The 26,517-nt window shown below is 41.6% G+C and overlaps 1 protein-coding gene across 7 annotated transcripts in view; it reads right to left on the bottom strand.

Annotated features, from left to right (window-relative positions):
• Positions 1–26,517, bottom strand: part of BEND7 (BEN domain containing 7) — a 49,129-nt gene extending 22,612 nt beyond the window's left edge. The window contains exons 1-5 of one of the 7 annotated variants that reach the window (XR_005104393.1): positions 26,090–26,504; positions 22,081–22,164; positions 12,346–12,645; positions 5,770–5,892; positions 3,021–3,286 (exon numbers count right to left, since the gene is read on the bottom strand). Coding sequence is in view for 2 of the 7 variants with exons in the window: in XM_037388698.1 (XP_037244595.1) it covers positions 3,021–3,286; positions 5,770–5,892; positions 12,346–12,645; positions 22,081–22,164; positions 26,090–26,150 (834 nt within the window). In the remaining 5 variants the exon portion in view is untranslated. Of the gene's footprint in view, positions 1–3,020; positions 3,287–5,769; positions 5,893–12,345; positions 12,646–22,080; positions 22,165–23,590; positions 23,706–26,089 lie in introns of those variants that run through there. The other 6 variants (XR_005104396.1, XR_005104394.1, XM_037388698.1 and 3 more) reach the window with 6 other exon arrangements.

Genomic DNA, 26,517 nt, shown 5'->3' with positions numbered 1-26,517 from the left:
AAAATGGGGGTTATTTTCCCCTTTTTCAGTCAATGGAAACTTCACCAGACTGGCATGACTTCCCAAGTATCATGGATAGTGGCCTCGTCACCTCATCCACCAGTTCCCTCAGGACCTGTGGCTGCATCTCATCAGGTCCCATGGATTTGTGCACCTTCAGGTTCCTTAGATGACCTCGAACCTGATCTTCTCCTATAGTGGGCGGTTCTTCAAGTTAATCTTCAAGGATGAAAAGTTGCTTTTTACCTTCAGAACTTTCAAAATTTTGGATCCAGCAAAACAGTCAAGAGTTACTCTATTTGACATTTGACAATCTTCTGATGTAGGTGGGTTTTTAATATGTTACTTCTAAACTGTCTGGTGACAGAAAAGATTTTCAGGAATAAATAAATGTAGTCCGGGTTTACAACTTGGGAAAAATTCTCCTTCATGTTAATCAAAACCCAGGATGTAGTTGTCATGGTGATGAAGGTATCCTGTCCTAGTCTGTTACTTGGGTCTTGGGTCTTATGATAGCAATTTAAGATGACCTTGATGATACAAGGTGCCTAGGGCAGACAAATCATCTTCGCTAATACAGCTGTAAAATAAATTTTGAACCTTACCAATGCACCAGTGTGGAGGAGTCAATACTATTTTAATTTTCCCTATTTTATTCTTAGTATAGGAATCAACTCGTATACCAGCAAAATAATTTGAAGGCAAACTGCCCATTTATTCTTGCTTTCCTTTAGTAGTAAACTATTCAATGAAAGGCAATCATTATCTAATTGAACTTTATGATCACTTTGAATGCGATTTCTCAAAAGGAAAAGTATTTGTTAGCAGACAATGATCACGGCATAAGGAACTCATGGGTAAACTATTCGTATACAATAAAATTAATGCCAAAGGCTTTTGCTATGCTGAAATTAACAGGCAGCAAATTAGATGTAATCCTAGACATTAGGATTGTACTAGGACCAGCAGGCTGTACTACATAGATTAGAAATTATTAGGTTATAAATTAAATACTTTAACAGTAAAATAAACGCAAAGTTTAACCAAGAGTAACAGATCATTACATTTAAAAAGCAGGTTCTCTGATTTGTGGGCCAGGTTAAGAGTTGGTCTCACAAAGACTTTTTTCCACCTCCCTAAGTAGCGGTATTTCATCTCAGCAAATCTGAACTAATTGCCCTGGTTTTGGTAGCCCCAATTTTATACCCATAAAACTGAGATTTTTCTTCAAGTTCAATAAATGTTGGCAAAGTAACAGCAGTGGCAGTCCTGGCGTATGACACAGCACACACTACACACAAACCATGCAATATTCTCAAGGGATCATTTATTTATGGCGCTGTGTAAAATGTCTTTCAGTTTTTTCAGGCACTCAGACACGCTGGTCATGAGCACAGTAGAGATCCTTATGAATAAATAGAAAAAGATAATACTGCCATTCATTCTGAAAGAAGTGACTTTCTTTAGCCTTCTTAAAATGTTTAAGGTCACATTTTATTTCTGCTGTTAAATATATCTATTTTCAGAACTCAACAGTTTTCTTTCCAAAGACAAAATCGATTTGTTTGTCTCAGGGTTCTGGCTCTGCAAATTTAGTCAAACAACTACTGTGGCAAGCAGGGGCCAAAGCATGGGAGGGCAGATGAGGACCTGATTTATAAGCTACATGTTTTCTCTTGTCTTTTTTCTTAGGTCAAATTGGTACCTACAAAGAATTGTGTCCAGCGATGGAACACATTCATAAAGCCAAATTAAATTCCATCACAAGCACAAAACTGTTTTCAAAACTGTGTTCCAAGCTGAAAAGAATGCCACAAGCAAAGAAAATTTATAAGCACAAATTGCGCACTGGAGATAAATTACCAGTCCCTCCCCAAACCATTTCCTCAAACATTATTAAGCATAATACTACAAAAGGAAAACCTCTGAAAAAGCATCAAACCAGTTACTCTGTATCACTTACACCGACTCTATGGCATGAGACTGCAATCTAATTAGTGGTGTGGCTTGCATCTATATAACTGAATTATCATGACTGCTCTTTTTTATTATTAGTTCCCTCTTCCAGAAAGGTAGAATATTATCTGCTGCATTGTTTTCATTTACGCTTATTGATACTGAATTTAATTATGTTTTTCTAGCTCATAGTACTTAGGAAATTGGAAACTGCCTGCTCAAAATTAAAAATGTATTAGAGAAATTAATGATCAGTTTAGTCATCAGTGAACTCGTTCAGACAACATCTATTTGGTCATTAAACAAAGCCGATCAGCCATCAGATACAAGAAATTTCTACCAAATGCATACATGTTACTTGAATCAAGAAAAGACGCTTATTGCAATTTCACATGTGAAAAGTACATATTTTTAGAGTGGCAGGTTCTGGCCCCTCGAGTCACACCAACATCACCAGCAGTGTCAAGGCCCTCACCCGGCAGCCACAGCGACGAAGACCAAATGATCCGATTCAGCAAAGACTGAGGTAAGAACTTCACAGAGGTGAGGAGTCCCCTGAAGCCAGTGGGACCAGTCAGGCATGAAACACAGCACGTAAAATACACCTTGGCGGGATAAGGGCATACGTGTGGGCTATGTGTGCTCGTCAGCAAATGACAAGGCTCTGAATGGTTTATACACGCAGCACTTTTTCACGGCTCTTGATCTCACGGTGGCTCTTGGCAACACGAGAGATGAAGAACAAGTTTCCACTGCAAGCTCAAACAACAGGCAGCCTTGAACTCGAGGGAGAACTACACGCTCATGGAAGTTGGGGGAGAAAAGCCCCAAACAACCCAAAATTTTTTAACCAGCACTCAGCTGAAAAAAAACGCAACACCCAACACTTTCTAATCTGCACTCCCATGCTTAACGCTACTGTCTCCATTCAACCCTACCCAAGATTGCTTATTTAATCCTAACAAAAATTGGGAATACACATCAACCTGACCTAAGTACTGATTCTCCTGAATGAGTTAGTGCTTTAAAATCCTGTGATCCTGCATATTAAGATATTAACTTACATCTGATGAAGCCGATTCAAGGATAATTCCAAATCCTGAAACAGGGGTTTCTGGTTTTATAGGGGGTTCAACTACTTGCAGACTCGATCGTTCCGAGTTTGCCAATAGCTTCTTTTCATTCTCTGCAGAGCTGGGTTTCTTATTCATGGTAATTAGTTCAACAGTTTTGAGGGGCAGTTTTTTCTTTTTATTTCTCTTTCTTGATATTGTTGACTTTTGTGCACAAATCAGAGGAACAGGAGGCTGCTGTCTGTTTTGAGTCCCGACTGAAAGAAAGTAACAAATTAAATTTATAGACAAAGGCACACCTATAACCACACAGACATACCATTAAACTACTGACATACTGAACTTATCTTCTGGATAAGTGGTACAATTTTCAGGGCTGTTTGTGCATGTGAAACACTTACATTTTATTACCTTTGCATAATTTTCCAGTCTGTACAATGGGGATAATGACACTGAGTTCTACTACGAGGTTTTTCAAGACATACTGATGAATAGCATTTCAGGAAAATTAGGAATACATGGTTCTTTTTGCCAGTGACCACTGGACAGCTGGTGACATGAAGGACTTAAGCAATGATTCATTTGTATACCCTCTTGAATGACTGAGAATCTCACTGTCTTTGAATGTCTTTTCCTGATAAAGTAAGATAATAAAAGTGCTAATGCAATTACAGTTATTTTTACGAATGTAGTCACCATGTAATTAGCTCAGCAAGAACATTTCAAGTACCATTATGTCAAGAATGAGGGAAAACACTACTCAATAGTTTAATTTCTGGGGAAAAAGTAATGCAAAGTTGCATCAGTTTGTTTTGCTCATACACAGAAACTGACAGTTCATGTGTTATCTCTGACATCTAAAGAGACCGTATTCTGTATTTATCAATATTTTGCATCTTCCAGTATTCACAGTCATTTGTATAAACTAAGGCACCGATCCTGAACCTGTATGAATATAGGGGAGTTCTCCAGCACAGTGCTATGCAGATACAATTATGTGTCTGGAAGAATCAGTAAGATCAAGGTCAAAAAGAAAGGCAAAATTACTACACAAGCAAATCAAACTCACTGGAGCTATGAGTGAACTACAAATAGTCCTCATCTACAAAGCCTGAGGAAAAAAACAAACCTCAGAATACTGTTTATTGAAAGATTTCTGGGATATCTAATTTCTGGCAAGGATTTCCAAGACTTAATTTGTAGTTTATCACTTAGACATAAGAATGAACACTAAAATACGTTATTACACTTTCACTTACATGTTTGCATTTTAGGTTTTTTGTTTTACTAACAAGAATGCCAAACAGATTTTTTTTCCTCTGCAAAACCATCATTTCCTGTCTACCAGAAAATATGAGCTATTCCCAGCAAATCAAGAGATGCACTAATTAACAAGGTACTTATACTGTAGACACATAATAAATAAGAAATGTTCCTGCTATTGAGGAGCCAGTTCTTCTGGCATAAACCCCAGTTCTGGACCTCTCACCCACAACCCATTTGTAATCATGCACACCATTTCAATGAAATCAGTGCAACCGTGTAAAGAATCCCCTGTCCCAGCAGAGATTGTAAAACTGGGCCTTTGTGTGCTTCTTTGTGAATCGGTGACTTTTAGAAAAGCATTTTTATGTGTATCAACTATATTACAAAACCTGTCTGATCCTTCCCATCACTCACTCAAACATATGCCATGGAGACAAGGAGTTCAGTCAGCCTTTCACTCCACCCATACTTCAGTTAATTACTCAACACTCCCTTTTCTTACAGAGGTCTTATCCAGCCACTCTTACAAGAAAGACCTCCATGGCTCCACTCCCCATCGCTCACACTGGATGGGCAACTCAACCGACAAAATCTCCATCTCCCAACTCCTCATTAGTATTAACACCAATTTTTAGGAAGCACGGAGGCTGCAATTTCACAGCAGCCTATGATGGTCTACCTAACTTCTAACTGCCATGGTGTCATTATCTTGCTGGCTCTAGTGCTCTTCTGGCTCTGCATGGCTCTGTTTCACCTCCTAACCTGGCAGAAAACAAAGCTCAATAGTTTTCCTCAATGAACAAATTATTGCTGGTTCAGTCAGCAGAAAGAACTGGTAAACCAGCCTGAAGGAGGGTGGAGGCCACAACATGCAGTGGCTAGCTCAGCTGAGCTTACTTCGGAGCTGTAACTTCAAAGATCTTTGAAAGAAGTGTTATTTAATAACTTTAGTGGCCTTCCAACTTGTTTTTTTTCACCCCCAAGATTAGTGAACTGGTAAGCAGGTAACAGCTTAAGTAGCATTTTGCACCCCTGAAGGAATACACTGCAAAAACAAACAGGGGGTGGTTATGGCATGACCTGCCTACTCAGCTCCCATTACTAGAGTATCTAATCACATCAGATTTATTTATTTATTTATTTCAGTTTAGCCTCAGACAGTTCCTACAAGGTAACATCCCATGTTACATGTAAGGACCTGAGAAGTAAAAACAACATTTCCAAGAAGCCTGTGAACATTTGCCTTTCAATGATCTGTCAAGAAAGCATGAAAAAGTCCAGGTTTTCCTGAGTCTCTACATAGATTTCTGTCTTTCTAGACCATTCCACTTAACAATGTCACAGAACCATGGAGCAGTTTGAGTTGGAAGGGACCTCCCAAGATCATCTAGTCCAACCCCACTGGAATAAGCAGGGCCATCTTCAACTCCATGCTTGTCATGGATATGCACATATGGAACTGTGGTCATTGTACCTGCTTGAACCTGCATCAATTTTCGCATGGTCTTGAGCTCTTGAAGAATAGCCTGTAGGGTTGACTGGCAATTACATGTACAGCAGTTTGGTCCAATCGATGAATTCACCATTGGGATTTCTCCTGAGAGAGGAATGAAACAGGGGAGAGACGATGTAACCCACAAAAAACAACTCAAACAATTACCAGCAGGCATCTGAAACTATTATCAATATACCAGATCATGAAATAAGATCCAAAGCAAGAAAACAAATAATTTTCAACATGATCTCTTTTAAGAGGAAGAGGCCGCTAGTTTTTATCCAATTACTAGTATGTGCAATTGTATACGGCAGGGGATGCAACGTTACATGGGCTGGAGAAGACAGCTCAGAGCATGAATACAATGCACTCCTCACAGCAGGGCTTTCTATTGTCAGGCTAGTTCATCTTGAATAACAATAGCACCAAACCTCATTATAAACATGCTCACTTTATCACGCACACAAAAAAAAGCCCATCTCCCGGTACAGTCTTACAAAGAATGAAGACAGTCTGTGTAATAAAGGTTTATACTGTACATTAAATGAGGGCCTAAGAATTTTTAAACTGCTTGAATGTTACATGTGATTCTTCACCATGTGAAGAATTGAGAATGAAAATAAAATACCTTATTTGGAAAATAAATAAATAAATAATTAAAAAACCCCAGGATGGACAAGAACCACCAGCAAGGAAAGCTTGCAAATCTGCTCTTCTGTTCGCTAGGGTGAGACTGTTTTCTATGGCATGTTTTCCAGGACTGTGACCTACAAGATGGGCTTTCCATAGTTTCCCTTGGAAAATTAATATAGGAGTTCAACAGATTCTTCTTTTCTAGCAATTCTTACCAGTGTTTAACTGAATTTACATACTTCTAGTTCTAGCCCTTAGCAGTGCTTTTATTACTGCCTTGTTTTCCCAAAGTTTTGCACCACAGGTCCTTAATTAGGACACTCTGTAACAGCTGAGAGATTTCAAGCTTTAGCTGAATAGTTGTATCCTGCACGTTTTTAGAATAGCTGTATACCTAGCTTTAACGCTACAAATAAAAAATTCAAAATTCAACCAAACACCTATCAGTATCTGCTTGAAACTGAGGCCAGATGGGATCACCCCCCTGCCTTTATTTCAAAATGTGCTTACATTCATTTAAATTGATGGCTATTTTACTGCTCAAAGCATGCAAGAGGAGAGATGATCATTTTATGAAGATAGATAAAAACGGATCTAACAAAAATCATCTTGCTTGGTGACACGTGGTGGACTTCAGAGCGTGTATTTCCCTTTTTCTTCCATAGCCTGACACTTATCAGGTGCCCTTTAATCATTACCTAGCTAAAGTGAACGTAAGCAACTCATTTAATCTTCCCTCATAAATCCTCCCATTTTTCATTATTACTTTAGCTTTTCTCTGAAGCCAAACCAGTTTATTAATACCGTTTTAGGTTTGGTTTGTGTTCTTTCATCAGAGCTCCCTGATGTCAAACCTGCACAGATCCCTTGACTTCAATCCTCATTTGAAATGGCTGAAAATCTGCCCACTGCTCAATTGCTCCCACCTCTTCCCAGTTCTTCCAGTGTGTCCCTCCATCCTCAGCTCTCCCTTGCCAGGCACCTGTTCTCTACCTTCTTCCATTCAGTCCTTCAGCTCTGAAGCAACATCTATCAGGCTTAAGCAAACTGGTGGTCATTCTCCCAAAAGTGAGATACTTGTGAAGCTAAACTGATGCATCACTTAAAGATTGGTCACATCTTCCAGGTGTCTCTCTCCTTCTTTCCTCAGATATTTAGATGGTCCACACTATTGCAATTACAAATTTTGTTTTTTTAAAACATCATCCATGGATAAACCTGTTGATACTACATTAAGCTAAATGGAGTAGTTTAAGAATCTCTTCAAATCTAGCAAATGCAAATGCAATAGTTCCACCAGCTTCTTTTCTCCAAGGTTTCAGCTGTAAAAACAACTTCTAAAGAGCAAAGTGTTACCTGGAAAACAGGCTAAGTCTCAAATTAAAACAAAGAGGTTACTGACTCAGTAGGACAGGACTGCCTAGTTTGATCTCACCCTTCCTTTGTACACTGCCTATTCACTGAAAGCTCCTTGGGGCATGGATGGGATTTTATCTTTTCAATGGTCCATAAAAGCTCTCCAATGTTCAGCCCATTGTTACAGGTACAGAGAGAAAACAAAATAATATTTTTTTTCGGTTTGCAGCAGGTTACTCAGAATCCCTCACCTTGGCTCCACCAACACCCTTTACCTATCTGTTAAAGGTAGACTTTTAAGTAGAGCAGTTTCAAGACTAGTTATAATTTAATCGCATCAGTGTAACTTTGTACCTTTCAGTAAGACAAGCAGATACCCCAGAAATGGGGTCCCAGGAAATTAGGAGAGTTTTATTAACAGAAGACAAATACATATTAACAACATCCTTCCTCTAGCGCTTTCTCAATTGTTTTAGACTAATAAAGCTCCTTGGGATAAAGCCTATCCTCTCTCTTAATCAGAATCCAACATTTTAGTGGGCTTCTAGAAACAGTATCTGAAAGACTACAGTGGGAGGCAGGGCTGGTGGCTTTTGTTTCTTTCTTAACAAAGACTCTACATGGTGGTGAATTGCACGTGAAAACTTAGACAAATTATATCAGTAAATACCTGTACATCTTTCCTGTTGTAATATAACATGTTCGTAACAAAAGCACGCAGGCATGCAGGCTCCTGATGGAAAACCAAAGGGTCTGTTTTCCCATTGAGGCATGGGGGATTTACATTATAATCCCCATTAGCACTGATAGAAATTACCCATGTAAATCTACCATAGGTACTGGAAATGGGAAAAGAGACCACCCATATTTCAAATCAAAGCAGGGTTCTACTGACTTCATACATATTCATGAGGATTTTTTATTTTCTTTCTATCCTCCCTCCTCTGATCAGTTACTGTGTTGTAAGAAACATCTTGTAGAGTGTTCTCAGTCATTGTTCCAAGTACTATCTTTATCATTTTTAGAGGACAAAAGCAACCCTTTTCAACTTGTTATAAATCAATTTTTAATTTTAAAAGGAGAACAGACTTCTTATTTTTATGAAGGAGTCTTTAAAGAGCCATCTCCCTCTCTTTTGGAAGCTAGCCAGCAGGCAAATTTGATACCAGCTTGCATGACTGAGAGAAGGAGATGACACAAATACATTAGTTGCTTCCCCTGTGTGAGCAGCAAGTAGCCCAAGACACTGGTTCTTGCAGCTGGCTCTGCTGAGAGCGAATTCACCTGGTGTAACATTGCTACCACAAGTTTGTATTCGAAAAGCATGCAAGCGTAATCCATTGAAAATGATCTTGACATAACCAAAAAGCAATTCAGCTGCTGCATCGCTGCTGGATTTGCTACAGAACACAAGAAACAAACCTAAAAACTTTTAGATGGACTCTATGAGTTTGTTGGCCCTAACAGGGCAGACATGCTACTCACTGTTTGTAGCCCCAAGAGGCTCCCACTAAACACAGTGGGTCACACGTCTACCCAACATCCTGACTTGTGGAACTGCCACCTTAAATCTGGTTTGGAAAAAATCCCTTTGCTTTGCAAGCATGCTTCTACTCTTCCCCTGTTGCAGCAATGCCTATACTCTCCACATTCGTCCTTTTCTCTCTTTGTCTATTTTTGCCAGTACCTTTTTCACAACTGCTTTCTACACCAGCACCTATTAAACATCCATTCCAGCCTCTCCTTGAACCACATTTGCCTTGTGAGTAGATAACTATACTATTAGATGGATGTAGCATGCCTATTACATTCAAATTTGAGTAATTCAGAGACTCTTCAACATGTATCTTGGCTCCCTCTATACACAATGGACAGAAACAGTTTCTGGACTCAGACTGCCTGCTTAGATGCCTGGACATCTCCCCAGTGATGACCTAGGCCTGACAGCCCCAGGTAATAAGCTTACCTCCTATCTGAACAGTTTTGCTCTGATGAGTTTAAGCACAGAATCACAGACTGGTTGGGGCTGGAAGGGGCCTCTGGAGACCATCTAGTCCAACCCTGGCTAACGCAGATTCTCCCAGAGCAGGCTGCACAGTCACATCCAGGTGGGTTTGAATATCTCCAGGGAAGGAGACCCCACAGCCTCTCTGGGCAGCCTGTCCCAGTGCTCTGCCAACCTCAAGGTAAAGAAGTTCTTCCTCATATTCAGATGGACCTTCCTGTGTTGCAGTTTGTGCCTGTTGCCCCTTGTCCTGTCACTGGGCACCACTGAAAAGAGCCCAGCCCCCTCTCGGCGTTCGCCCTTAAGGTATTTGCATGCACTGATCAGGTCCCCTCCCAGCCTTCTCTTCCCCAGGCTGAACAGCCCCAGCTCTCTCAGCCTGTCCTCACCAGGGAGATGCTCCAGCCCCATCATCATCTTCACAGCCCTCCACTGGACCCTGGTAAGTACACCATGGTAAGTACTAAGGAGTACTATCTCCCTTGAGGCATTGTTCAGTATTTCTACACTCAAGCTTTTAAGGACTTTGTCCATCCTCTGAACAACATCTAAATACTCAGTTAGATGTTCAGGCTCCCAGTGCAAGACTTGGGGAGGAATCAGGCATGTTACAATGGCCGCCCAGAAGAGCTGCTTCTTCCACCCGGAGAAGTTTCAGAGCTTGCTCACAGCCCAGAAATACATGGAAAGTTTCCTCCCCTAGAGACCAGGCTTGTGAACCAAAGCAGCAGAACTGTCTGGCAGGATTGCAACACCCCACGGGAGGCAGCCACCTTGAACCAAAGAGCTACGCAGACCATCTTTTCAAAGGTGGCCAGCGGAGAGTGCCCACACCCAGCTTTATGTAATAACCAACAAGATTGCATTCCTCTCTGTAACAGAACAGCTGCAGAGGGAGGGGAGGAAGGTGCCTCCCGGTACACGTCCCCAGGAGCTGGGAGCCTGGGCATTCCTCTTGTCCAGCCCGGGAGGTCACTCAACCCAACCCTTCTACTGTCTCACAGATCATTCTAACCTATAAGAGATTACAAATCAGCTAAACCCTTCCTCCTCCTAGGAAAGATTAAAAGCGCTGACATTTTCTTGCATATGGGGCCAAATCCTGTCAACATGTTTTAGCTCACATGCTGAATCAGGCCCCTGCAGGGATAGAGGTGCTGCTCCACCTACTTTCTGGATCGGGGAAGCGGGCACCTAATCTGTGCAGGCTTGGGCACTTCTGTGCACGTAGAGAACTGTCCCAGCTGGCGCCCAGCGACTCTCAGGGCAAAGAGGCAGACATCTGATGAGTTTCAGGTCCTTCCACATTTAGGACGTTGTTATGGTGGAATTTTGAGAGCAAAGTTTTAGACAAGGATGCTAAATCCCATCAAGTGTTTTCCCCTCTCCCCTGGGTCTGCACCTTTCAAAACCACAGAATTATTTCCTTTTTTTTGGTAATTAAAAAATAAATAAAACTAGCATGACTTACTGCAACACCTTTCTCCAAGTCAGTCAGTACCTCTGTGTAAATCATTGCCTCCACAGAGAAACAGTCAATCTGGGGAAACCTAAGGCTGCAGGTTTTTTAGTGCAGTGACAATACTTCCTAAAGGACAGTACTGAGAATAGTATCAGTATTTTTCTTTTTAACTGTTAAAAGCAATGAGAACTTGTATGCCTTTAGAGAAGGATACACAGCAGATACTCCTACTGGGAGCTATGAATACCTTCAGAATCAACTGGAAATTGATAATGTTTTCAGATGCAGCCTCACAATTTTTTATTTTCCTGAATTTAGAACTGAGGTACCCCTTTAAAATGCACCCCACCACCACCCACACCCCCAGCTAAATTTGGTGCTGAGTATCAGGAGAAAAACTTCCTGAATTGAATTTAGATCATTAAAGAAGACCTTCAGGAATCTGGTAGTTATCCGTTCTCTGGGACTTAAAATAACAACAGAAACGTATTTTAAGAGCACACTGCCATCTACTTCTGGGCAGAATTCTCTGCCAGTACAAGATGGACCGTGGTCTAGTACATGCTGTTCATAGGTAGACACCATCATCACTTTCTCCAATGGTCCCATCGGAATAAAGCCTAAGGCTGTGATAGGATTTTGTACCTGAAGTTCAGCGGTCAGTTATAAGGCTGATGCCATCCCCTTATGGAAGTCAGTAGAATCCTGCTCTGCAAGTGGTGGCACAACAGTGCTACATTACTCATTGCAAAGAGGAGTGGTAGAGGTTGACATTTAATTAGCTATGAATTTAATAACAATGGCAAAAGCTGTTTTAATAAGTACTGTACAGAAATTAAGCCTGTAACAGCACTGAGTAATTCTGCCCTATCACCAGGAATCCATTTTAAAAGCTAAGACAGATGGTAGCAGAATGCACTGTGCCCACTTTCACACCTTTTCAAAGTGATAACTGTGCTCATTTTGTAGACTCTGAACTATAACTGCTTTCAGTGCAGCGGTACAATATATCATCACAACAAAGGCAGAAATTTAGTACAGTACAAGGAGAGGAAAAGAAAAAAAAAGTATTATTCTCAGTATCTAATGCAGATCATACCATTGGACGCCACGGTTCGTGTTTGATTTTGGAACGTTTTGGATCGAGTTCCGTATTGCCCTGAAAAATGGCTAGCTTGGGGTGGTAATTCATTCCATGCACTGCTCTGTGAAGGATGAAGGCTCGCCTGGGACTCTGCAGGGGGATTCAGGCGCTGGGCCCAGGCTAAGTCTAAATCTTGGGGCTCCTCCTTCAGTTTTTCTCCTTCTTTGCCAACTCGTTGATAGATTCTTCCAGTGCTGTCATTCAGGAATCTTCTCATCCCTGTAATTTGTTTTTTAATTTCCCGGCTTTCATCTCCTAATGAAAACAGAGCCACAGTTATCACTATAAATTAGCAAAAATGGTAATGGGTAGAGATTAGTGATTTTAGATGCCAGTAAGAGTTAGAGTACAAAAATAAATAAATAAAGACGAGAACGAAAAAGAGATAGTTGAGGGGTCATTGGTACGTAACAGGCTATGCTTTAACGCAGCGATGGTTGACATCTCTCATGGTTGAAAGACCTGCTGAACTTGGCTTTCTTGATGCTATTTCTAAAGCTTTGATGAGTTAAGATATTTCTCCAGAAGCAAATAATATTAGCTAAAGCAGTTTCAAATAAACTAAAAGACTGATCCTATTCAGGCGTTGACATCAGTGGATATTTTCCCCAAGTAAAGCCTAAAGGATCAGATCCTTTGTATGTCAGTTTGCTATATGCTGAAGGACAGATCCTAGAAAGAATAAATAAATCACAAAAAGCACCACACCACACATACACAGAGCAACACTACATCTATTGATTTTAATGAACAGGATCAGTTCCTTAGTCCACAGAATTTTACTTTATTCCTGTATAATACAGTAATATTAAAAGCAGCTAATACGTGCATAACCGTGTATAGACTAACTGCTGGATGTGTTAAAAATGCAGATTACGAAAACAAAATGAAAATATATACAAGAAAAATGTGACTGTTCCAAATAAATTCAAGGCATTTAAATAATAACAATTACATACTTTAATACTCCTGGCACCATTTAAGTATTAATTTTACGTACGAAACTGCTGATTGCACAATGAATATATGCGTCTTGGGCAGATAGTAGGTATTTTGCTCGTTAAAGCATACATTACATTTCACTAGTAATAAGGAGTGTTCATAGTCACTTCTGAAATAAGAAGATTCTGTATTTTTACTGGTAATAGAAAAATCAAACATCCTAAGCAAATGAAGTAACGAAGATCAAGAAATTGATGAATCAACCTTCCTTTATAGTATACTTAATACAGTAATACTTGGTATCCTTTACCCTATTTACATTTGCATTTTCCAAAAGAAAGCTATCTTTGGCAAAGCAACAGTGCAAAGGAAACTTCAGAATAAAAAAAAAAAACCCAGCCCTCCAAAAATCAGCATGCAATGTGCATCATCTCTGGTTCAACAAGATATTGGAAAGTGTGCTAATGCCAGGCATGTGAATCACTATCAACTCAGCACAACCACTCAGTTGCCTAAACTTAGGTGCACGCTTAGGTAGCGGGCTAAACCAGAGAGCTAAAAGAGCAACAACCCCCTCCCTGGCACGGGCCAAGCTCAGCGTGGCTGGGACAGGCTCCAAGCCCGGTGCACCCAGGGCCATGCAGTACCCAGAAGAGGGAGTTTTTGCTCCGGGAGGTGAACAAGCAGAAGGGGAGATGAGCTGCACAATCCGCTCCAGCCTCTGCTGAATCAGAGCATCTCCCGCTTGACCTGGCACACTGGTGCCCTGGGCCAGCACCAGCTGGCTCCAGCCCCCCCAGCCCAGTGAGGAGGATGGGCCGTTTGCAAGAAAGCTTTTAGTCCAAACTTAGAAATATATCCGTCAACCCTGTACAGTAATACTCCAGCACTGATTCCACCCCAGCTACAGCGTCGAGAAAAACCTTTTGCAAGGAAGTTCTGCATTGCATTTATTTTGTTAGTTTGCCTGTGGATTTATATGCACGGGTGTGATTTAATTAACAAATTGCAGCACTGATTCCTTTAAAATGACACTTTTGGGCCCCAACCCAACCAGAGGCTCACTCTTTGTAATTCCCAACCTCAAGAAGCTGCAGAGTACCACCAGACTCCAACTACCATGATACTCAGACCTGTACTCGGAAGACCGCCTCCCTCCTGCACGTGGCTCTACCTGCCCATACCCAGGCTCCAAATGCTCCCACCACACCGCAGCATGAAGCAACCCCTTACTGTCAGCTCTCAGAGTTCAAAGTTGGCAGTTTGGATTTGTATTTGGCAGCAAAATGTTTCCGAACATCAGAAAAGCTTCCCGCTCACCTCCCCCTGGCGGGTGTAGTGGCTGCATGCTACGCGGCTGGTCGGGTGACGTGTTGTTGGACAGATTAAATTTCCCTTACCCAACTACATAAAGTATTAATGTTAATTGAGCTTATTCAGCCTTGATTCTGGTCCCTTATTAGTTCATACAGAAGTCCTCCTAAGCAGTGACATGAGCATACTTACCTCCAAATAGAGGTATTTCTGTTTATGCTTTATGTTTTTATGTTACAACAAACTCTGAACTTGCATCCCATGTAAGCATGTCTGTGTTTAGGTAGCTCCCTGCTTAAAACAGGGAGATTCACCCTTTATGAACTTGTTTGTTGGCTGGGGTTTGTTTTTTTTTTTGGGGGGGGATTCTTCTATTCAGATTTTGTTGTTGTTTTTTGGTGGGGTTTTTTGGTTGGTTGGTTGGGTTTTTAGGTTTTTTTGGTTCGTTTATTTAAGTGTATCTTCTGTTTTGTAAGGAAGGCCATTAAAAACATACAGGCTATAAGCTTGACTTAAGTCTTCAGTGCAAGTTTACATCGCCCCTCTCCCAGTTATGACGTTTTACAGCTTTTAATTTGCAACTGGCTGAGCTAGGGACAGCAGCACCCTTCCCGACAGGAGTGGAGAGTAGCTGATACTACACCATCTGAATTTGCAGGCAGGCACAAGACCAGTAACAGATTTAACTTCTTGCTCCCTGGTTATCTCATTTGTCTATTAGCTCTAGAGCCCAATGATAGCATTTTGTTATCAGCTATTCCACTGATGATTTCCACAGATGATAACCATGTAATTTAAAAATGAAGAGAGAAGACAAAAAAAAAAAAAAAAAAAAGGAAGCTGGGGCACAGAGAAAACCAAACAGCTTAAACTACTATGTCCTTTGGAAAAGACAGACTCCCTTTTTAAATGCCAAATGGGATAATCAAGCACTGGGAAAAAAACCCAGTTTATTACATAAAAATCTGCATTACCTATCTGTGAAAAGCCCCCTGAGACAGATGCTGAGGCCTGAGAGGAGCAGTGCATGTTTCAGCCTCTCCTTGCACACATAGCTGGGGTCCTCACTACCCCCGAGGAGATGAGGATGCCTCTGAAGGGCAGGCTATAGGATTTGCCATTTGGATTGCCCATGTAATCCCTTTGGTTTTACCTGAAACCATGGAAGTTACTTGCAAAACACTAAAATACTTACAAAATATTACTCAAAATAGATAAGCACAGCAAATTACAGATCTATTTAGGAACTTCTATGTAAAGATTATAATAGTCATAACAAAAACACATTAATAATTTTTAAAAATAGTTGTTTTTAAGATGGTCCTTTATATACAACCTATTTTTCCACATGGCCTGACTGCAATCTTGTAAAATAACAACAAAAAAGCAAAACAAAGCCCTTTCATAAATACTACATTAAATAGTCGTAGGGAATAATCACCCCAAAATTCACTTCAATCTCTTTCCTTACTGAAAGTGTGCACAGCATAAAAACTGCCTGCTTTGAAAGCTGTAAAAATGTTAAAAAATTAAACACACAAATGTAAACCAGAACTGTCTAGGATGAAGTAGCATCCACATGCTAAGCGTGCACCTGTCTGAAGCAACAGACCTGTAAACAACTCCAGTTAACAAAATATTATTGGTAGTCCATTAATTCCGTTCCTTGCCCCTAGATGCCTGACCATCTTTTCACTATTATGTTTATTAAACTTAATATAAATATACCACACTGCCCACAAATAACTTACTATACTTTTCCCAAGTAATTTGTCAAATATTATCACACCGCTACAAAGAATTATAACATGATATGCAACCACACTCATATGTTAAAATATTAATTTTATTCCAGTATTAGAGAAGTGGTGACCATATCTGTAATTAATGTAATTGTTTTAAAGTGTATAAATAAGTGAACAGAGTTAAGGTTGGACAGCTGTCTGTATTTCTTCCCTTGACTTATATAAACAATGAACCATAATGTTCTTTCAGCCCAATGTTTTGCAACTAATTTATTCATTTTTAACATTTATATTTCCCATATGTTTTGGGAAATACTCATGAGTAATTGACTTTTTTAATACAGTTTGATTTTCTATGAATTAGTGTCTAATTTATTTTTTGTGTTGTGTTCACGCAAATGAAACTCGTATGGAAACTTTTCCCTTCTTGCCTATACAAACAAGGCTTTTTTCCTGCATCAGGCTGTGTACTCAAGGTACTTCATATGTCAGAGATTTCCACCTTTGTGTCAAACTAGGCTGAAATTGGTGCATGAGTACAGGAGCTTTCAGGAGGGTAGGAAGAGCAGTGCCAAACAGCTAGACAAGCACATGTGAGCTGACATCAGCCTGGTATGTAAGGGAAGGAGGCTTCAGAGGTGAGGAAAAGTAGAAGTCAATGTGTATGGCTTGAATGCTCAAAGAAAAATAATATATAATTGCAATGGGTTATATAACCAAATGTACTGAACACCAGTTTACTAGATGCCACTTGAATGCTGCCCTTCCTGGAAGAGGGCCAGCAAAACTCGGCTGCTGTGTTTGAAGTTTTTTTTTTAAGGGTTAATTCAGAGCAGCTCAAGGAACTGGGAGGCACATGCATGCAGGGCACATGCCTTCACTGCACAGCCAGGCTGAACTCACCAGCCTGGTGAGTTTTCAAAAAACACCTTTTTGAATGTTACATCATATTCAAGCATTTCCTTCAAAGACAGTTATCCTAGAAGGGAGCTATGCATCCCTCCTCAGCAAAAATTACATGCCACCAAACTGTAACTTTCAAAACTGAAAGTATTTTTGCCACTGTCACCTTGCACTACAAGTGGTCGTGAAAGAGAAGACTGTGAAGGTCAGCATGAGGAAAATAGAGGAGCCATGTGCATGATTCCTTACCAGATCAAAGTTTTCCCAAATCACGTGGAAACTTGTTGTGTTTGCCCTGTGTATAATCTGAATTGGGCATCACGTAGCTAAATCAAGGCGGCAAGCCCGCATTTCTCAAACAAGCGATGCCCAGCCTTTGCTAGCATATAAGAACCTACATTGAACAAGTAACACGGGCAACAACACGCTTTGCAAATTAAAAACCTAGACCCCAAGTCAGCAGGGAGAGCAGCTGTCATGAACAATGTCAGAGCATCACACAAGCAACATGAGTTATGAGCTGGGGACTTTAACTACCCTAAGCTAACATAGGGACATTTAAGCTGTCTTAAGTGAAGCATCTTTGCAGTACTCTAAAACACCTTTTAAGAGCACTTACGCATCTTCATGTCACCACACAAAGCACTAAGATTGTATTTGCAGGAAAACCAGATCACCCTCAAACCAGACCCCCTACTCCCAAACCAAGCATGGAAGTACGTGGGTTGATCGACACCCCTGCCTATGACAAGACACAGAACAGTAATAAGCATCACAAACACTAACGTAAGTAAAGCAATTTGCAGAATCACAACAAGAATCAGACCTTGGGACCATTCAGGATCTGGGGGGATATTTCTCTGGAAGCTCGATCAGCTTAGGTGGCCTGGTCACCACCACCACAAAATAACTCTTTTGTAGAGTCTGGTGAAACAGTTTCAAGACACCCATCAGGAAGAGATACAGAAGCCCAAGTCACTCGCCTTCATGCCACACTGCAATAACTAAATCACTCAGGAAAGGTTAAGTCAGCAACTGTTCCATCAATGTATATATTAATGAGGTCATATAATTAAAAAAGTAATAACAGATATGCAACAACTTCCCCCAGTTATTGGAAAATCCCAGGTCAAGATCATGCTTCAGCCCCAAAGAGAAATGCTTTACAAAGTTAGATTGTTGCAGAAAACATAAACTTTTATGCAGTCTTAATTATAGAAGCTACTACTGCAACAATCAAGACTTGGGATATAATTCTACTAAAAAGTAACAAGTAACTTTACAGACTTATGTTAACTTTTTCTCTGTGAATAAATTGCAAAGGATATTATTTCTAGGACGGAATAAATTCTTGAAATTAGCGAGTAACTTATGCATCGCTCCCCTGCTCCACGAACACATTATTTATTTTTACCATGGCATAGCAAAGTTATTAATCTGCTGCCTTCCATTTCAACAATGCAAAATGCTGTAAAACGCACAGACACCTGCATTACAGTACATTTCAGTTCCACTTTATATCAGTCATAAACATCTCTGTTTTGGACATCTCTTCAAAACAAATGCTCCAAGCACACTGTGCGTAGCATTCGATTTTATGAAACTATAAAAGTTCTTCACTGTTAATTACACAGACAAATGTCTCATCACACATTTGATTACCAGGATAATATAATTAGTTTTCTACATTAACCTTTCAAACATAGAGCCTGAATTTCAAGTTGAAAGCATTGTAAAAACACTCAGTCTGGAGGTACATTATATTTCTGCTTTTTTGTGATGATAATAAAATATTAAGACTGAAAAAAACCAATGTGGTGTATGCAAAAGATATTCTTGTTTATAGACAGGCTAGGTTTAACCAACATCGTCCACAAGACATAGGTGTACAGCCTTCTCATGGGCTTGTATTTCTGAGTCTGGGGTAAGCAGCCCTGTGACTGAAGGTTTATGCTGATAATTGGCAAAAGTGGAAGACGGGTCTGTCTTAAATCTTGTCCATATCTGAGGTACAAGCACTCTACTCTGGGCTGCCTCCTCCTTTTCAGCTTGAGCAGTCTCTCCTGGTATCAGGTAACTAAGCCCTTCCCCTTCAAAACAAAAGAGAAGCCAGTTCTCATCTGCAAAATAAAGTAGGAAGATTCCTCTCCGCCCCCCAGTTTTGTAAAGGCTGTGTTTAGTATGTCCTTCATCTAGAAGAATGTGACTTCTTGTTTACCATCTCAGAACAAAGGATGGGAGGAGAGGACAAGCCACCACATCTCCCACTCCAGCACTGCATCACACCAGCAAACTTCCCAAGCTTATCAAGCTCCATTCCAAAAGCAGTTGGACTTTACACCATTACAACCATCAAAGCTCACGTCCAGTACAACATTCCTCTAATTGCGCTGAAGCTTCCTCCAATTTTCAGCCTACATTTAGACAAAGTCATATTTTTCCCATCTGGGCCAGTGCAAAAAAGGCCATCTAGGTTCAACAGGTCTTTCCTGATGTTTGGTCCTTAATTTATTTGCATGTTAAACAAACTGGGTTCTTCCGATTTACTCATTTACCCTAGAAGCTCCCCTCTTCTTGACAGTGCATCTCTTCAATTTGACTTCCTCGTTCTGCACTGTGCAACCAGAACATATGCACATCCCATTCACAACAAAGCTTTGCTCGTTTCGTTTATATACTGGCATTAACATTTCACCTTTTCTAAAGGCAATAGTTTAATGATGCACCTTAGCAGCTATTCACATACTAAAGGCTGCATCACACTGAGGTTTCAACAGCTGACCCCATGGGTCAGTTGCATTGGAGAACAAACCTAAATTGGAGAATAAACTTAAGTCTAAACCAACAAGTTGGAGTGAACATCCTTCTTGGATGAATTCTGGCATAAAATCAAATGAAATGGCAATTATACGCTGAAACTCCTTCACAGTGGACAGGACTCTGAGCTGGGGAAAGTGTTGTGATCCCACCAGCCCTGAAGCACAATGGAATATTCCTCTATGCAATGTGATTATTTTTTTTTAAAAGGAAACCTGGAATGCCAAACACCACTCATCCCAGATCCCTGCCAAAAGATGGGAGCCCAGATTTCAAGTGCTTCCAGTTGAGTTCAGTCCCTGCTACTGCTTTCTCTACATTTCAGATCAGTGCCTTTGTCACTAGGAATCTGGATAAAAGCGGACACCAAAATAACCTACTGAAGATAAAGTGGAGAAGGTTATGTGAGCTCCGAGTAACTTACTGAATTGAACCCAAACCCCCAAAGAAAAAAAAAAAAAAAAAAAAAGTCATCCACACATCTTGCACAGTCATACATCACTCAGCCTTGTCAAAACCAGCACTCCTTGAGGAGATCTGGAAGTTGGACAGTCAGCAAGGAAATGGCATCTTTTTCTTTTCATAGCAACTAAAGGTGGGCTCCCAGGACTGCAGCTCTATGCTTCAGTACCTGGTAAGGAACATCCTTGATAGGACTCACTCTCTAAATTCTGACCAGCTCTTGAAATAGGTGAACTCTAGGCACTTAAATGCCAGAGCACATTCAGTCACAATGAAAAGCTGGGCATACTCACGAAAAAAAAACCAACCCAAAACAAATCTGAAGACAACACAGCCAAACTGAAATCAAAATCAATTGGCCTGACTCATGGCAGAGACGTCAAAGTACAGACTTCCTGCTTAGAAGCATCCTGGCTAAAAGCAGCTAGATGCCTAACTCCTGCCAAAGCTTTATCATGATTTAGGGTTGGAAGAGAAAGCATTCTATGTAAACCTCTGGTGGAGCTCACTCCTTCAGGTTTATCAGACTTCACCACAAGTGCTTCCAGAACACGAAATCCAAACACAAAGCACCGCAGCCACCTTTAGTTCTCCCCAGAAATGGGTGCAGGGAAGAAATATTTGCTCAAAAGCCTAACAGCAAGAAGCTGAGAAGGGAACTGAATGCAGCTCTCACCCCTGTGTAAATATTCCAACCATCAAAAGATTCCACACCGCCCCAGACATTCTCCTGTTCCCTCTCATTTGCTGCTGACCTCTAGAAGAGGCTGTGGCACTACGAACTAAGGAAACAAAAGGCATTTTGCATGCAGGATGACTTCAGGTGCTGATTCACACACTCGGGACTGATGCTGAGCTGGGGAGTTACATGGGTCAAAAGGCACACAGACCAGAAAGCTAAAGTTCGCCGATAACCAGTCCTATCATGCTGTAGTATATATCATGCTGCAGACTCTATATTACTTCTGTTTTCTTTACACATTTTTAACTGTTGATTTAATTTAATTTTGCCATGGCAGGATTAGCAGGCAAGCTACAGAGGTGAAAGGACATTACATTAAGACAGCACATTAATCCTCTATCCCACCCAAGGCAGAAGCAAAACCAAACAAATAGCAGCTTCCTGGAAATTGAATTTCTGTTATCCAGATGTCAAAGATGTAATACCCCAATTACACAAACTATTGCCAGTGAAGCATGCCAGCGAATATGCAATGTAAATGGGGTGAGCACAGAGCTGCAAAACTGCAGAGTCAGCATCTGGCTCTCTGAGTGAGTGATAATTAGCACTGTGTGTAGACACTAATAAACATTTATGTCTGAAATTACAACTTTTAGCAGTGTTAATAAAGGATATATTGGCAATTCGTAGAATAAAAGGGTCTTGAAAAGAATGTCATATTAAACAATGGCAGGCGCTTCCTGTGCTTGCATAGAGGTTTTTTTCCTCCCTAATTGCAAATGGCCACGCTATGTTGCTCGGAAATTAATCAACACAAGCACATACCTAAAAAAACTGGTTGTGTTTCTTTGGTCTCCCCATTAACATCATTGCTGTAGTCAGAGATCTTATATATCTCATGATGGTAATCTGGAATGAAAAACGATAAAAAAAATTAGAACTCAAGTGATCTGGAAAAAATGAACACTGAACACATTGCTACAGTTTTACTACGTAATTTATCAATATATCTGCAGTTTATTTCATGTACATCAAATTAACCACAGAAAATGTGCTCTGTATCAGCACCTCCTAAAAAAACTTTGCTCACACTGGAGAGACTCAGCTCAAATATTTCACAGATTTTAGGGAATAGCTATGCCTGCCCTAAATTACTGTGTTCATTTTCACAGCAAATTATCCCACCAGATGCCAATTATCTGGCTTCTTGCTTTACAGATGGAAAGCAGATTTATAATGAAAAATTTACCTTCCCAGAGACCAAGGGAAACTTTCAAACTTCACCTCAATCAAGAAAATCAGCAACATGCACTAGGGCTGCACTGTTCAGCTATACAGATTCATGTTGGTGCCACTAGCCTCTGAATTCTGAAGAAAGGAGGATCAGGGACACCTTAGGATATTCACCTATAGAAACTAACGTCTCTGATGACCCTAAGAATAAGCATTAGTATCTGCTATTCAGAAATGTTACAGCATTAAAAAAAAAACCAAACCCACAAACCGAACCCAAACAACACAACAAATACAAGATTTACTGCTGAATTTCTATTTCAAATAACAATATTTTGCAGTGAAGGTCTCTACTGTAATCTCAGGCAGGTGTTCAGTAAAACCAGAGCTTTGTTTACATGTGTGTACAGAGGGAATAGTAAGTCCGAGAAAAAAACATGTCTAACGGCAGCTCTCCTGAATGCTATTTCTAACTCTACTACTGGCACACACTTTGTCCATCGGCAAATCGCTCAAGACTGAACAATATATTCAGTGTCTTGAAACAGCTGCCTTCCCATCTAACGCCTTTAACGCCCTCCTAGTTCCCAATGCTCTCAGCTACTCCATCCATAAACTGGTTATGTTTACCTGCCTCGCAAAAAGCAAGGTAGAGATTAAATCATGGAAGAGCACTTTGGGGGAATTCACTTAAAAGGCACAATGGAAACAGAGGGCAGCATAAGCAGCCCCTCCTCCCGCCAGCAGCACACCTGCACCTCTGACAAAACAGCTACAGGATTGGAAAGGTCTCCTGGAAGTGAAACTTTTTGTTATGTGCTGTTTATTTGTACAGTACGACTGTCTCGAGGGCACAAGAGGAGGAACAACCCAACAAGTAAACTAGAATCGAGCCTAAGGCAGCAACACAAAAGAAAGAGAAGGGCCCAGAAAGAAAATGAGGGGGAAAAGACACAACAGGGAGTTGGAGAGGTCAGCGACAAGGTGCCACACAAAGGGTTCCTCTGCCTACCGAGCACGCCCAGCGAGTGAAACGGGTAAAGGTGAAGTCTGAGATACAACATCCAGGAAGTAAAAGCTCCTTTCATAAGGCTAAACCTACGGGATTTATGCTGACTGCCTTCCATGGTCATCAGCTGTCCTGCTGAGGAGGGAGAGTGATGGAGTGGCTCGGTGGGCAGCTGGTGCCCAGCCAGAGTCAACCCACCACACTCTGCATTTTCATCCTCTCAAGGGCATTCAAGATCTGCTGGGAGTAAGTATACGTGTGAAGTAGGAATTAAATGACTTACAGACTCTTGGTCCTTAGATATATAGATTACACATGCCTTCTTCTCTAGCACTCCCCTCCATACATCCAGCTGGTCACAATATTCTTCTGCTCTACAGCTGCCGCCTTAAAGTCACCACATTTCACTCTGCATTTTAGTGAAGGAATGGATTTCCTCTCGATCTGGTCATGATTGATCATCTCGATAAGGTAGGTGCTCTGAAGGGGTTTTTTGGACAGATTAAGCACTGTATGGGTGCACATTGTTAACAGATGGTGCGTTACCAACGAATTGACACAGCATACCCTTTTCTCTTTGGTTTTCTTCCTCTGCCTCAGATGTCACAGTCCAGGCGCTGCAAAATCCGTATCAATTTCACAACAGTAAACACTAAACTGTGACATTACGGAATGACTCCTGCAAGAGGCAAAGGCCAATTACAAGAGACAACTATTTATACATAATTATCTTTCTAATCAAGTCTGATAGGAAAAAGAAAAAAAAAAGAAGGAGTATGCAAGTGCAGACTCACATGCAAAATGTGATTTTTATCTCCTCCATTCTCCAAAGTACAAAGACAGAATTTTCTCTCTAGGATGTGATTTTAGTGTAGCTTTCTGTTTGACTTTTACATCCAAAAAGAGACCCCAGGTAAAACAAGAATTACTAATAATGTACCATAACTGAATTTACCTATTAAAACAAGGTTACATAGATTGCCTAATACATTGGGGCATATCTAAACCTCTAACAAGCGTCAACCGAGAACTGACAAAATTGTCATCTATTTCTGATAGTGCACATATTCATTTTACAGCTCCATTAGGACAGAAATAAAACCATGCCTTCAATTTCAGTTTTGCTTTTCCACGTTTCACTTTCACACACACCCCCAGGCTCCAGCCCAGACCTGCACTAACTCTGCCTCCGAGTCAGGAGCATGTTTGATATCAAACCCCCACAAACCAAACCTGCGGTCCGTAGAAGTTAAATCCTTGATAGGTTTGCTAATGCATACAGACCTCCAATGTGTTTCAGACAAGCCTGATGGGTCGCTGCCCCTCTAGTTTTTAACAGGGAGTATGTGCGATGCTCTAGACCCCTCTACAACAGTACAGCAGGCATTATTTACTATTCCTACCAAGTGAGTTTATTTCCATCTTTAAATTTCTTTGCATCAAATGCGATTTTGCTGAGTGCCTGCAAAGACATGGCTCTTCAGACAGCAAGTCTTGACACTCGTGCGTGCGTGTGTGTCCCCTTCACCAAGTGTGACATGACACCCAAGCAGTCACCTGCCTTGAACTTGGTATGCAGGACACACACAGCGTTTCATGGAGATATTTCTGTCTAATACTTGGAAACACAAAAGGAGAAAAGATCTCAAGTCAAATCCGTTAGGGCAAAAAGATCTCTTTGGCCAGAGAAGGGTTAAATCCCCAACCAAAATAAATCCCTAGGGCTGGCTGGGAAGTCCACCTGTTAAAATGCCTACCAGTGGCATTTTTTTTTTCGTTTTTTAATTTAAAAAAAAACAACCACCAAGACTGAAACACAGAGCTGTGCTTCTTCTTCCCTGACATGAATCCAAGTATTTCCCCCCGCGATCCCTTTTAAAATACCCTCTTTTCCAACAGCAAACACACCCCGAGCAAACAAGTTACACGCCAGAGGCTCTCCCCTGCCCACGAACAATTAATTAGCTGCGTGGATTTTTAATAAAGCAACCTCTATTCGGCAAGCCTTTGAAATACGCGGATGTACACAGTCAAGGGGAGGGGAAAGAAAAAAAACCACCACCCAAACCAAATAAATCCACAGGAGTTGAATACTAAGAAGGTCCGTTGCTGCCCAAGTGTCATTATTTTTTGCTCGCTTCCCGATTTTACCTTATCCCCCCACCCCCAAACAGGATTTACCACGAAACACGATCCAACTTTATTTTCTGCAAGACCTGCCGGGGGGTTGGGGAACAACAAGCCCAAACCCACGTCCACCTTCCTGGGGTGGATCGGGGGGCGGCGGGGCGCCTTCGTTTTGCAACAGCACGTAACACACATGCAAGAAAATAAATTAAAAAAAAAAAAAACAAAACACAAAAAAACACAAGGGGGGGTGTGTAAAGAAAAAAAAATAAATAAAAGGCGTGCGATGGTTTCGGGGAGTTCCAACAGAGGATTGCGGAGTTAAATAACCGCTCCGGGGAGGGAGAAGCGCCGGGGGCAGCGGCGGCCACCGCGTTTCGTAACGCCCGCTCCCCCCGGTGCAAAAGTCGGGGTTGCCCCCGGGCAGGGAACAAAGCCCGGGCCGCCCCCCCGCCCCCGCCTTACCTTCGTTGATCAGTTTAAAGCTTTGGGATTTCCTGCTTCTCTTCCTCTGGGTGAACTCCATGGTGCGGGCAGGGAGGAGCGGGGCCGGGCGGTGGTAGGACCGAGGTGCGCCTCGTTGAACCAGCAAAACACGCGGGGGCTGGGAGACGGCGGCTCCGGCGGCGAATAAAGGGATCCGGGACAAGTTGGCTCCAGCCTCCCCCCCTCACCGCCCGCCTCAAACTTTGAGGGAAAGCGGGGTGCGGCGGGGGGAGCCCCGCGGAGGCGATGCCGGGCAGCGCCGCCGCCGCCTTCCCCCCCGCCGGCTGCGCGGCCGCGGCCCGGCGGCGAAGGGCGGCCCGCAATGGCTCGCCGCCGGCTCCGGGACCCCGGTGCCACCTGCTGGGGGAAGGCGGCCCCGCGGCTGTTCCGCCAGCCCCGGCCGTAAG

Source organism: Falco rusticolus, chromosome 5, assembly GCF_015220075.1.
Source record: "Falco rusticolus isolate bFalRus1 chromosome 5, bFalRus1.pri, whole genome shotgun sequence".
NCBI lineage: Eukaryota > Metazoa > Chordata > Aves > Falconiformes > Falconidae > Falco > Falco rusticolus.
This window is presented reverse-complemented; position numbering and strand designations above follow the sequence as displayed.